The 14,500-nt window shown below is 42.2% G+C and overlaps 1 protein-coding gene across 3 annotated transcripts in view; it reads right to left on the reverse strand.

Annotated features, from left to right (window-relative positions):
* ARMC1 (armadillo repeat containing 1) overlaps positions 1-14,500 on the reverse strand; it is a 29,503-nt gene that overhangs the window by 14,120 nt on the left and 883 nt on the right. Inside the window, exons 1-3 of one of the 3 annotated variants that reach the window (XM_032296211.1) lie at positions 12,773-12,790; positions 6,324-6,541; positions 1,004-1,095 (exon numbers count right to left, since the gene is read on the reverse strand). In XM_032296211.1, coding sequence (XP_032152102.1) covers positions 1,004-1,095; positions 6,324-6,506 — 275 coding nt within the window. In that variant the 5' untranslated portion in view covers positions 6,507-6,541; positions 12,773-12,790. Of the gene's footprint in view, positions 1-1,003; positions 1,096-6,323; positions 6,542-12,772; positions 12,791-14,500 lie in introns of those variants that run through there. The other 2 variants (XM_032296209.1, XM_032296212.1) reach the window with 2 other exon arrangements.

Below are 14,500 nucleotides of genomic sequence, written 5' to 3' on the forward strand. Positions count from 1 at the left end.
GTGAGACTCCATAAAAAAAAAAAAAAAAAAAAAAAAAAAAAAGAAAAGAAACTATAGAGCAGCTGAGCACAGTGGCTCACACCTGTAATCCCAGCATGTTGGGAGGCCAAGACAGGAGGATCACTTGAGTCCAGGAGTTCGAAACCAGGCTAGGCAACATGTTGAGACTGCATCTCTACAAAAAAAAAGACAAAAATTAGGCCAGCGCGGTGGCTCATGCCTGTAATCCCAGCAATTTGAGAGGCTGAGATGGGCAGGTCATTTGAGGTCAGGAGTTCGAAACCAGCCTGGTCTACATGGTGAAATCCTGTCTCTACTAAGAGCACAAAAATTAGCCATGCATGGTGGTGGGCGCCTGTAATCCCAGCTACTCAGGAGGCTGAAGCAGGAGAACTGTTTGAGCCCAGGAGGCAGTGGTTGCAGTGAGCCAAGATTGTGCCATTGCACTCCAGCCTGGGCAACAGAGTGATCTGTCTCAAAAAAAAAAAAAAAAAAATACAAAAATTAGCCAGGCATGATGGCCTGAGTCCCTGCTGCTCAGGAGGCTGAGGCAGGAGGATTGCTTGAGCCTGGGAGGCAGAGGCTACACTGAGCTAACATTGCACCAGCCAACTCAACAGAGTGAGACCTGGTCTCAAAAAATAAAAAACAAGAAAAATTTTAGAGCAGCACTCTGCATCAGAATTTTCCGAGATGATGGAAATAGAGTCACTAGTCACATTTTTTTTTGAGATGGAGTCTCATTCTGTCAGCCAACCTGGAGTGTAGTGGTGGGATCTTGGCTCATTGCAACCTCTGCCTCCTGGGTTCAAGTGATTCTCCTGCCTCAGCCAGTTAAACGATTAAAAATAATTAACTACAGGACATTAAAACATAGTAATTCAATAAAAGTAGTAATCATGCCTATAATTCCAGCACTTTGGAAAACCTGGGCAACATAGTGAGACCCTCTAAGCAAGTAAAATAAGTTATAAATAAATGAGACACTATCTATTGTACTTACTTCTGTATGACATTTTGTAGGCTCAACATCATGCCCAGTTCTCCTTTCATCTTTTCTCTGTTTGCACGGCATTCTGCCAAGTATCGAAGAGCCTACAACAGAAACAGTAATAAGTTAATTCATCTGACCAGACTATTCAAAATTAAAACTACTACTAACTTATTGCAAGAAAAAAAAAGAGAAAATAGGTTTTTGTTTTTAGAATAAAATCCTTTAAATGTGATAATTCAGAATTATTCCTTAGGGAAGAAATGATCCTTTGAGCTGTAGTAGCTAATCTACTCTTTGAAATGAAAGTTCCTGGATGGGTGCAGCGGCTCATGCCTATAATCCCAGCACTTTGGGAGGCTGAGGCAGGTGGATTACCTGAGGTCAGGAGTTCAAGACCAGCCTGACCAACATGCAGAAACCCTGTCTCTACTAAAAATACAAAATTAGCCAGGCATGGTGGCATATGCCTGTAATTCCAGCCACTTGAGGGGCTGAGGCAGGAGAATTGCTTCAACAAGGGAGGCAGAGGTTGCAGCGAGCAAAGATTGCACCATTGTACTCCAGCCTAGGCCACAACGAGAATGAAGCCCCATCTCAAAAAAATTTAAAAAATTTTTTAAAAAGGCTAGGTAGGCTGGGCGTGGTGGCTCACGCCTGTAATCCAAGCACTTTGGAGGCCAAGGCGGGCGGATCACCTGAGGTCGGGAGTTCAAGACCAGCCTGACTAACATGGTGAAACCCAACCTTCAAAAAAAAAAGGCTAGGTGCTCAGTGGCTCACATCTGTAATTCCAGCACTTCGGGAGGCTGAGGCAGGTGGATCACTTGAGGTCAGGCACTCAAGAAAAGCCTGGCCAACATGGCGATACTCCGTCTCTACTTAAAACACAAAAATAGCCAGGCATGGTGGCACACACCTGTAATCCCAGCTACTTGGGAGGCTGAGGCAGGAGAATCACTTGAACCTGGGAGTGGAGGCTGTAGTGAGCCGAGATCATGCCACTGCATTCCAGCCTGGGCAACAGAGCAAGACTGCATCTCAAAAAAAAAAAAAAACAAAAGCAAAAAACCACCATCCATATCAAACACATCAAAATCATTTGCTGAAAATCAGTAATAAGGTTTCAGAAGAAGCCAGAAAAAGGCATTATATAAAAGAAGAACAAAGATAAGAATTACAGCAGTTTTCTTACTAGAAATTATACACGTCAGAAGATAACAGAGCAAAATCCTTTTTGTTTTTGAGATGGAGTTTTTGCTCCTTTGCCCAGGTTGGAATAAGGCAGCACAATCTTGACTTACTGCAACCTCTGCCCCTCACCTCCCCCCCAGGTTCAAGCGATTCTCCTGCCTCAGCCTCCCAAGTAGCTGGGATTGCAGGTGCCAGCCACCATGCCCAGCTAATTTTCATATTTTTAGTAGAAATGGGTTTCTGTCATGTTGGCCAGGTTGGTCTCAAACTCCTGACCTCAGGTGATCCACCCGCCTTGGCCTCCCAAAGTGCTAGGATTACAGGTATGAGCCACTGCGCCCAGCCAAGCAAATTCTTTTAAAGTAATAGGCAAAAGAAGTCACTAGAAAATCTTCATTTCAAGAAATATTAAAGAAGCTCTTGGGACAGGAAAAAAAAAATGACACCAGAAGAAATCTGAATCTATACTGGGGAATGAGCGCAGTGGCTCCCAGCACTTTGGGAGGCTGCAGCAGGCAGATCACTTGAGGCCAGGAGTTCAAGACCAGCTGGGTCAACATAACGAAACCCCGTCTCTACAAAAAACTTAGCCAGGCACGGTGGTGTCAGCCTGTAGTCCTAGCTACTTGTGCAGCTGAGGCAGGAGGATGACCTGACCCTGGTGGTTAAGGCTGCAGTGAGCCATGATTGTGTCACTGCACTCCAGCTTGGGCATCAGAGTGAGACCTTGTTTCTTTTGAGACAGTCTCACCCTGTTGCCCAGGCTGGAGTGCAATGGCACAATCTAGGCTCACTGCAACTCCGCCTCCCGGGTTGAAGCAATTCTCCTGCCTCGACCTCCTAAGTAGCTGGGATTATAGGCACATACCACCATGCTCAGCTAATTTTTGTATTTTTAGTAGAGATGGGTTTCACCATGTTGGTCAGGCTGGTCTCAAACTCCTGACATTGTGATCCGCCAGCCTCGGCCTCCCAAAGCTCTGGGATTACAGACGTGAGCCACCACGCCCAGCTGAGACACTCAAAATAAAAACAAAACCCAAAAAAGAAAAATGAATCTATATTGGGGAATACAGAACATCAGAAACACAAAAATGACGGTAAATATAAAAGACTTATATTTTTTTTGCTGGGCATGGTGGCTCAATGCCTGTAATCCCAGTACTTTGGGAGGCTGAGGCGGCAGATCACCTGAGCTCAGGAGTTCAAGACCAGCCTGGCCAACATGACGAAACCCCGTCTCTACCAAAAATACAAAAATTAGCCAGGAATGATGGCAGATGCCTGTAATCCCAGCTGCTAGGGAGGCTGAGGCAGGAGAATCACTTGAACCCAGGAGGCAGAGGTTGCAGTGAGCCAAGATTGCACCACTGCACTGCAGCCTGGGTGACAGAGCAAGTCTCCATCTCAAAAAAAAACAACAAAAAAAGACATTTTTAAATTTTTAATCTCTTTAAAAGAAAATTGACTGTTTAAAGCAAAAATATATCTACTGTAGGTTTTTAAACATATGTAGAAGTAAAATGTATGACAAAAAATAACACAAAAGATGGGAGGAAGAAATGGAAATACACTCTTATGTGATTCTTATACTATATATTAAGGGTATGATTCATTTAAAGGTAGGCTGTAATAAGTTAAAGATGCAAATTGCAAAACCTACGGCAACCACTAAATAAAATAAAAACAAAAGGGTATACTAATAAGCTAACAATGCGATAAAAGGAAATCATAAAAACAACACACTTGATGGCCAGGCACGGTGGCTCACAACTGTAATCCCAGCACTTTGAGAGGCCAAGGCAGGCAGATAACCTGAGGTCATAAGTTCGAGACCAGCCTGGGCAACATGGTGAAATCCCTTTTCCACTAAAAATACAAAAATTAGCTAGGTATGATGGCGCAGGCCTGTAATCCCAGCTACTCAGAAGGCTAAGACAGGAGAATCACTTGAACTTAGGAGGTGTAGGTTGCGTGAACCAAGATTGCACCACTGAATTCCAGCCTGGGTGGCATGAGTGAGACTCCATCTCAAAAACAGAAGCAACAACAAAATCTGTTCTTCTGCCTCTTGGGAATTTTCACCCACTGATCATTCTCCTTAGCTCCGTCCCTCCATAACTTTTTACATCCCTTCCTATTCAGCCTAGCACCTACAGTATATCATTTCAACCAATCCTGCCAAGATCCTAAACTCCCTTGCACAATTATTCTGCCCAATTTAAACTGGCCAAGTAAAAACTCTGGACAAATACAACTATCTGGCTCTCTGAGCCTATAGCAGGCCTGAATCATAACAATTCAGTGTTACCAAAATTATGAGACCCTCAACACTGCTGAACAACTTTACCATTCTCCTCAGTCAGCAAATCTTTCCTATTTTCTAAAAGTATGAAAGCCTTCCTCTCAAACCTCTCCCATTCTAGTAGCTCTTGCCCTCTGAATTTAGACATGGTCTATTTAAAAAAAAAAAAAAAAAAAAAAAAGACTTCCTTCCTTCAGCCCCAAGACCCTATCTATAAGCCATCATCCTCTTTCTTCTCATCCTTACTGCATTTCTTATTGAAATAGAATCCAAACTAGGAGCTGTGCCATTTTTCCCATTTGTTACTACTGTTCTCTTATACCAATGTGTCTTTTGGCTGCTAAACTTCATTCTGTGAATTCTGTGAAGGCAAAATAGAACTTTTTTCCCAAAAGGAAAAGCCTATATACCTTCTGTACAAACCTGTGAAATTAGACTAAATGTGGAATTTATCATGAATCCTTAAGTAAAGGACAATAGATAAAATTTCCATAACGTTAATTTTTTTTAACAACTTTTTTTGCGGTGGAGGGGGTGGAATTTTCACTCGTTACTCAGGCTGGAGAGTAATGGCACAATTTTGGTTCACTGTAACCTCTGCCTCCCAGGTTCAAGCAATTCTCCTTCCTCAGCCTCCCAAGTAGGTGGGATTTCAGGCACCTGCCACCAGGCCCAGTTAATTTTTTGTATTTTTAGTAGAGATAGGGTTTCACCATGTTGGCCAAGCTGGTATGGAATGCCTGACCTCAGATGATCCACCCGCCTCAGCCTCCCAAAGTGCTAAGATTACAGGTGTGAGCCACCACTCCTGCCCCTATTTGTATGCAACATATATAGGTATTTTTGCCAGAATAGGCAAATATAGACAAAAAAAAAGTAGATTACTAGTTGCCTAGGGATAGGGAGTGTGGGGGTCTGGAGAGCAATAGGTAAAAAGTTGTGGTGGGTCAGGTACAGTGGCTCACATCTGTAATCTAAGCACTTTGAGAGGCTGAGGTGGGAGAATCACTGAGGCCAGGAGTTTGAGACCAGCCTGGGCAACAGAGCTACATCCTGTCTCTACCGAAAAAAAAAAAAAATTAGCTATAAAAAATAAAAAGTTGTGGTGATGGTGGCACAACTCTATGAATATACTAAAACCACTTAATTGTATAATTTAAATGAGTGAATCGTATGATGCTGTGTGCTTACATCTTAAAAAGCTGTTATAAAATAAAAACAAAATAAGTGCCTCTTTGAGTGTCTATAATATGATCCAATCCTCAAGAGTGTTAAATGAAAAAGAAGTGGTAGAACATTCCAAGCATGTAGTATGATACCATTCATATTAAAGAATAAAAACAGGGCCAGCCATGGTGACTCACAGCTGTAATCCCAACACATTGGGAGGCTGAGGTGGGAGGATCACTTGAGTTCAGGAGTTTGAGACCAGTCCGGCCAACATGGGGAAACCCCATCTCTACAAAATATCAAAAATGTGCCTGGCATGGTGGTGTGTGCCTATCATCCCAGCTACTCAGAAGGCTGAGGTCAAGGAGGATGGTTTGGGCCCAGGAGGTGGAGATTGCAGTGAACTAAGTTCCTGCCATACTGTACTCCAGCCTAGACTACAGAGGGAGACTCTGTCTCAGAAAATAATAAATAAATAAAAGGATAAAAACAACGTAGCATGTTACCATTTGTGTAAACAAACCAGACATATATATATTTCTACACATACAAATACAATTAACTGGTCTCTCAGTTTTTTACCACATCATCTAACACTTTTTCCAAATTCTCTCCTTAATTGCAAAGATAAAACAGAGACTGAAATTACTAAAGGCAACTTACAAGTAAAGCCGAGTGGACGACTGGAGGGTTGGGATGGTCCATAAATAAAATAAGGCCAGGCAGACATCCTTGATCCTGGACGATGGCTCTTCTGTTTAATGGATCTGCTGCTAGATCCCGTAACTGGTTAACTACCGATAGAGCATCAGGCTCTTCACTCATGGTGGAGGTGGAAGAATTCATCTTCTATGCCATGCACATGAATAAAATCTTAAATTCTGTAGAAAAGGTTTGCAGAATTAGTTGTAGGCTGCTGAGATATATTATGGCACTTGTGAAATAACCAGTATTATAACAGGTTTAGAATGAAATAGGTAACGAAAACTAAATCCCACAACAACTTAAAAATTGGCAACTCTACAGTTTAAGAATGGTAAAATGAACATAAGATGACTGAAAAAATTTGTGTGCACAATGTTTAAAGGATGTCATCACCAATATTCCAATAAATTATCTTTTAGCATATATATTTTAACAATACAGTGACAATAAAGATCTTTACAGCTCAAGCTTGTAACCTTTACTATACTTCTCCAACTAACATTGCCAGTGCTTTTTTTTTTCTCTAGACTATTTCTAGGCTTAAACAAGTGTCCGAGGAAAAAGTGGCCAGCTTACAGCTTTCCTATTCGTCAGTGAACAAAAACCTAGCATACTCTGTCTATAAAGAATAAAATGCCCTTGGAAAAAGGGAGCACAAGTCTGTAAAGCAAGAAGCCGGGAAAGGTATTAGCCTGCAGCTCAGGCCAGTAGAGTCTGAAAGATCATAGTGAATCTAGACTGAATTTAAACACATTCTGTCCATCTGAGTATGCCACATTCTACCACCTAATAGAAAAGCAAGAACAGGAAGAATGAAATAGAATTTGATGTGATCCATTTGCCAGATAAGGACACAATCTTAGAGAAGTTCAATAATTTGCCCCCATCACAAAAGCTAGTTAGCACAGAACTGGCCTAAAATCTTATTTACTATTTCTTAAACTTATTAGCTTTCCACTTTCCATACTCTTGTTTCTCGGTTTTTGTTATTTTTTCCTCCAATATAAAGACTCACTCTGGTCACCCAGGCTGGAGTGTAATGGTGCTATCTCAGCTCACTGCAACCTCCGCCTCTGGGTTCAAGTGATTCTCCTGCCTCATTCTCCCAAGTACCTGGGATTAGAAGCACATGACACCATGTCCAGCTGATTTTTTCTATCTCTAGTAGAGACAGGGTTTCACCATGTTGGCCAGGCTGGTCTCAAACTCCTGACTTCAAATGATCCACCTGCGCCCAGCCAATACACTGATTTTAAACCAAAAGTATGAGGCTGGGTATGGTGGCTCATGCCTATAATCCCAGCACTTTGGGAGGTCGAGGCAAGTGAATCACCTGAGGTCAGGAGTTTAAGACCAGCCTGACTAACATGGTGAAACCCCATCTCCACTAAAAACAGAAAATTTAGCCGGGTGTGGTGGCATATGCCTGTAATCCCACCTATTTGGGAGGCTGAGGCAGGAGAATTGCTTGAACCCACAAGAAGGAAGTTGCGGGCCGGGCGCGGTGGCTCAAGCCTGTAATCCCAGCACTTTGGGAGGCCGAGGCGGGTGGATCACGAGGTCAAGAGATCGAGACCATCCTGGTCAACATGGTGAAACCCCGTCTCTACTAAAAATACAAAAAAAAATTAGCTGGGCATGGTGGCGCGTGCCTGTAATCCCAGCTACTCAGGAGGCTGAGGCAGGAGAATTGCCTGAACCCAGGAGACGGAGGTTGCGGTGAGCCAAGATCGCGCCATTGCACTCCAGCCTGGGTAACAAGAGCGAAACTCCGTCTCAAAAAAAAAAAAAAAAAAAAAAAAAAAAAAGAAGGAAGTTGCAGTGAACCAAGATCATGCCACTGCACTCTAGCCTGGGTAACAGAGTTGAAACTACGTCTCATTTAAAACAAAAACAAAAACAAAAACAGCCTGGCCAACATGGCGAAACCCCATCTCTACTGAAAATACAAAAAAATTAGGCGACCAGGCGTGGTGGCTCACGCCTGTAATCCAAGCACTTTGGAGGCCAAGGTGGGCGGATTACCTGAGGTTGGGAGTTCAAGACCAGCCTGACCAACATGGTGAAACCCCATCTTTAAAAAGTCGCAAGCCAGAAAAAAACAAAATAAAAATTAGTCAGGCATGGTCTGTAATCCCAGCTACTCAGGAGGATGAGGCAGGAGAATCGCTTGAACCCCTGAGAAGGCTGCAGTAAGCCAAGATCATGCCATTGCATTTCAGCCTGGATGATAGGAGCATAACTCCATCTCAAAAAAAAAAAGGAAAAAAGAAGAATAGAAAGAAGAAAATAGAATTTGACATAATTCATTTGCCAGATAAGGAGACAGTCACAGAGAAATTCAATAATTTGTCCCACATCAAAACTAGTTAGCACAGAACTGGCCTAAAATCTTATTATTTCCTAAACTCATCAGCAGTCTTTCCAATTTCCATACTTTCATTTTAAAGTCAGCATATCAGCCCAGGCGTGGTGGCTCACAACTATAATCCCAACACTTTGGGAGGATTATAGGTACACACCACCACACCTGATTAATTTTTGTATTTTTAGTACAGACAGGGTTTCACCATGTTGGCCAGGCTGGTCTCGAACTCCTAACCTCAGGTGATTCACCTGCCCTGGCCTCCTGAAGTGCTGGGATTACAGGCATAAGCCATGGGGCCCGGCCACCCATAAGCTTTAAATGCTGTCACTAGCACAAATTCTATCCAAAATGGAACCTGCAGAACCAACCACTGGCTCAAAGACCCAAGAGGCAAGTCACAGCTAAAGAACCAGATACACAATCCAGCAATCCCACTTCTGGATATTTACCCAAAATATTTGAAATCAATTCGTCTAATAGATGTCTGCACTCCCATGTTTATTACAGCATCAACAGCAGCCAAGATAAGGAATCAACGTAAGTGTCTATCAACAGGTGAATGGGTAAAGAAAATGTGGTATACATAAACAATGGAATACTATTCAGCCTTAAAAAGAAGGAAATTCTTCATTTATGACAACATGGACAGAACTGGAGAACATTATGCTAAATGAAATAAACTAGGCACAGAAAGAGAAATGCTGCATGTTGTTACTTAAATGGTGAATCTAAAACAATAGAACTCAGCAGCAGAGAACAGAATGGTGGTAATAGGCTGGCGGAAGATAGGCGAAATGGGGAGATGACGATCAAAGGATACAAAGTTGTAGTAGAAATAAGTGAGGGATTTTTTTGGACATCTACTGTACTACATGGTGAATACAGTTAATAATAGTGTACTCCAGGTTTCAAAATGGCTATGAGTTGCTGGGCATGGTGACTTATACCTGTGATCCCAGTACTTTGGAAGGCCAAGACAGGTGGATTACCTGACACAAATTCAAGACCAGCCTAACCAATATGGTGAACCATGATCTCTACTAAAAATACAAAAATTAGCCAGGCATGTTGGCACAACCCTGGAATTCCAGCTACTCTGGAGGCTGAGACAGCAGAATTGCTTGAACCCAGGAGGTGGAGGTTGCAGTGAGCCAAAATGGTGCCACTGCACTCCAGACTGGGTGACAGAGCTAGACAGTCTCAAAAAAAAAAAAATTATGTGAGTAAATTTCAAGTAGTCTCGCCACAAAAAATAAGTATGAGGTGACAGATATATTAACCAGCTTGATTTAATTGTTCCACCTTATATTCATGAATCATGACATCATTTTGTATCCATAAATATATACAATTATAAATCACCAATTTATAATAAAAATTTAATAAATCAGGGAAAAAAGAACCAAATACTTTGGGTGGTGGCCTTTTGCATACAATGCTGGCCTTGAAACTGGAGAGTTCCATTCTAATTCAAGGAGCCATTAGATAACTATTCAGTAGGAGCTATAGTGAAAAAAAGTTTTATAGTCTTCCTGTTACTTTGGGATGAACAAAAATCAAAACAGCTAACACTTCCAATCTTCAAAGAGCACTGATAAGGAGTGGGCTCCAATCAGCATCTGCACAGGATCCATTGAAGACCTTAACGAATGCAGCTGGTGCTCTGTATCCACAGGTTTCAAATCCTGAGAATACTGGCTGGGCATGGTGGCTCACACCTGTAATCCCAAACTTTGGGAGGCTGAGGCAGGCAGCTCATAAGGTCAAGAGATGGAGACCATCCTAGCCAACATGGTGAAACCCCGTCTCTACTAAAAACACAAAAATTAGCTGGGCATGGTGGCGCGCAGCTGTAATCCCAGCTACTCAGGACACTAAGGCAGGAGAATCGCTTGAACCCGGGAGGCAGAGGCTGCAGTGAGCCGAAATTGTGCCACTGCACTCCAGCGGAGAAAACAGAAAAATCCCGGTCCCAAAAAAAAAAAAAAAAAAAAAAATTCCTGAGAATATTGTACAATTATACAATATTTTCAATTCACAGTTGGTTGAATCAAACAATGCCATGAGTTTACTGTATAACAGAGGCAGAAGCTGTGGTCATGGCATTTCTCATGGCATTTAAAAGAAGGCAAGAAAAGCTGTGATTTGTCCCTCAAATTAGAAGTGTTTTATGTAAAACTTTAGGAAAGAACTTCTTACAGTTAAGATTCATTATCTTACTTTAATATTCTTGATGATATCAAGTTACTCCGACATCTATTTCTAACTACCACATTGCTTGAGTTTTTTTTTTTTTTTTTTTTTTTTGAGACAGGGTCTCACTCTGTCACCCAGCCTGGAGTGCAGTGGCATGATTTTGGCTCATTGCAACCTCTGCCTCCTGGATTCAAGTGATTCTCCTGCCTCAGCCTCCCAAGTGGCTTGGACTACAGGCACCTGCCACCATGCCCAGCTAATTTTTTATTTTTAGCCCAGACAGGGTTTTGCCATATTGGCCAGGCTGGTCTCAAACTCCCGACCTCAGGTGATCCACCCTCCTCAGCCTCCCAAAGTGCTGGGATTACAGGCGTGAGCCACCGAGCCCAGCCATTGCTTTAATTCTGTTAAATGATCAATATCTCTGTGGACGGCAGAGTTAACAAAGCAGATTTTATGAGACAGCAATAGAACAGTTAGGAAATTGAAAACCGATAAGCAAAAGTTACAACTGTACACCAATTCATGTATTAGATACATATTTTGTTTTTGTGTTAATTTTATCAGCTTCACACAAACACTGAAGCTGTTTGATAAAAATGTCTGCCTTGGCCAAGCGCGGTAGCTCAATCCCACTTTGGAGGCTGAAACAGGTGGATCACGAGGTCAGGAGTTCAAGATCAGCGTGGCCAACATGGTGAAACTCTGTCTCTATTAAAAATTTTTTTAAAAAATTAGTCAGGCATGGTGGCGCGCATCTGTAATCCCAGCTACTCAGGAGGCTGAGGCAGGAGAATCACTTGAACCCAGGAGGCAGAGATTGCGGTGAGCCAAGATTGTGCCACTGCACTCCCGCTTGGGCAGCAGAGTGAGAAGCTGTCTCACGAAAAAAAAAAATTATATCTTTATAGGTTGGAAAAAAATGTTTTTAAATGAATACTTCAGGATTCAGTCTATCCTACCCACTATACCCCCGATTTGGCAAAGTGCAAAATATTTTCATTTTTTTATTTTTTGAGATAGGGTCTCACTCTGTCGCCCAGGCTGGAGGGCAGTGGCACTATCATGGTTCACTGCAGCCTCACCCTCCCACGCTCAAGCTATCCTCCAACCTTAGCCTCCTGAGTAGCTGGGACTATAGGCACATGCCACCATAGCTAGTTAATTTTTGTATTTTTTGTAAGACAGGGTTTCACTGTGTTGCCTAGGCTGGTCTTAAACTCTTGGGCTAAACAATTTGTACATCTCAGGTTCCCAGTGGTCGGATTACAGGCATGAGCCACTGCATTGACCAGAATTGGTTTGTTTTTTTATCGAGACAGGGTCTTACTCTGTCACCCCGGCTGGAGTGCAATGGCATGATCTCAGCTCACTACAACCTCTGCCACCCATGTTTAAGCAATTCTCATGCCTCAGACTCCTGAGTAGCTGGGACTATAGGCTCGTGCCACCACGCCCAGCTAATTTTTTTTTTTTTTTTTTTTTTTTGAGATGAAGTTTTGCTCATTTCCCAGGTTGGAGTGCAGCAGTACGATCTTGGCTCACTGCAACCTCCGCCACCCAGGTTCAAGCAATTCTCGTGCCTCAGCCTCCCAAGTAGCTGGGACTACAGGCATGCACCACCACAGCCAGCTAATTTTTGTACTTTTTAGTAGAGATGGGGTTTCGCGGTGTTGGTCAAGCTGGTCTCGAACTCCTGACCTCAGGTGATCTGCCCGCCTCAAACTCCCAAAGTGCTGGGATTACAAGTGTGAGAACTGTTAAATAATCTAAAATATATGAATCTGAGCAATTTTACAGTAGCCAATAAACCATAATGTAAGTTAAAAAAAAAACTTCGTACCTTCTTCTACAATGAGTACTGCATGAAGTTCAAAAGAAAATAAGTTTTTCTCTCCTATGTGCATGTTCAAAGAATAAGCAGAAAAAAATAAAAATAAGAAAAAAAAACAAAATAAGTTTTTCTCTACTTGTGTTTTTATCTAAAATGCTAACGCCAAGAAGTGGGAACCTGAACAGAAAAAAATGAGATTGTTAAAATGCAGACACCTAGGCTCTATTCCCATCCTAAATAGGTGTCTTCGGAGGTAGCGCCCAAGACTTATTTTAATAAACATACCAGGTGATTTCTGCTGCCAAAACAAAAGAGCCACTAAAACTTTATGCTGGTGTATAAATGCATGTCTTTTAAACATTACTATGAACGTATGTATAAAATGCTAGGCTCTAAAACTGTAAAATGACCAGATGCCATGGCTCAGGCTGGTAATCTTAGCACTTTGGGAGGCCGATCACCTGAGGTCAGGAGTTTTGAGACCAACCTGGCCAACATGGTGAAACCCCATTTCTTTTTCTGTCTTTCTTTTTTTTTTTTTTTGGAGACAGAGTTTTACTCTGTCACCCAGGTTGGAGTACAATGGTGCACATGCCACCAGACCCCATTTATTTTTGTATTTTTAGTAGAGACGGGGTTTCACCATGTTGGCCAGGCTGGTCTTCAACTCGTGACCTCAGGTGATCCGCCCACCTTGACCTCCCAAAGTGCTGGGATTACAGGAGTGAGCCAACGCACCTGGCCCCTGAAACCCCATTCCTACTAGAAATACAAAACTTAGCCAAGTGTAGTGGCAGGCACCTGTTATCCCAGCTACTTGGGAAGCTGAGGAAAGAGAATCGTTTGAACCTGGGAGGCAGAGGTTGCTGTGAGCAGAGATCTCGCCATTGCACTCCAGCCTGGTAGACAAGAGCAGAATTCCAGATCAAAAAAACAAAACAAAACAAACTCTATAAGAGACCGTCTTTAATTACTGAGCAACCAGAAACTATGTGAACTTGGACCTAGTTTCAGTTTCATTACTAGATAACCAAATAAACTGGAAAAACCACCAGTAGTAGTAAATCAACCCCTTTATTCCAAAAGATTGGAAGCTCTTGCTCAATGGAACAGAATTGTGGGAGGAAATTAGAGTGCAGAATTAGCCTATGTGCAGACTGTATAAGGACAAACAAAAGCTTCTTGAAATTTTGTCAGTATTTAACATTTCTTTTGTCTCAGTCTGAGTTTTTACTATTATTTTTCCTTTCCTTTCACCCTGACCAAGACTTTTTACCTTTTTGTTTTTTAAATTTAAATTCAGTCTCTGGAGAGGCTGTCAAAAATTGGCAATGCCGACTGTACTTCATGTCATCACGGAGGGATGCTGGAAAAAGTTCTCAATTAGTAATAGTTGACTCCGTTTCAAAAAAAGAAAATACTGATTCAGTAGGTGGGAGAGTCTGGGTGTCTCCATTTCCAACAAGCTTCCAGGTGAGGCCTATGCTACCTGTCACACTTTGAGAAGCTAGCAGTTAGATGATACATGTGACACACCTGTAATTAGGCAGCTATCTGAAAGATTTTTCCTTTTCTTACAGTCAGGATTCACCATTCAATTCAAAGATTTAATTCTCACATGTTAAGAGCTGCAGAGGGAAAACGTATAACCTAAATCCTTATTCAGTTAGGTGGCCTTTAATAAAAATAACATAAGCATTGAGATTAAATCTGACTTTCCCCTTACCCGGAGAGTTA

The sequence above is a fragment of the Sapajus apella genome, unplaced genomic scaffold (assembly GCF_009761245.1).
Source record: "Sapajus apella isolate SASKATOON/1434 unplaced genomic scaffold, GSC_monkey_1.0 scaffold35, whole genome shotgun sequence".
In the NCBI taxonomy this organism is placed as follows: domain Eukaryota; kingdom Metazoa; phylum Chordata; class Mammalia; order Primates; family Cebidae; genus Sapajus; species Sapajus apella.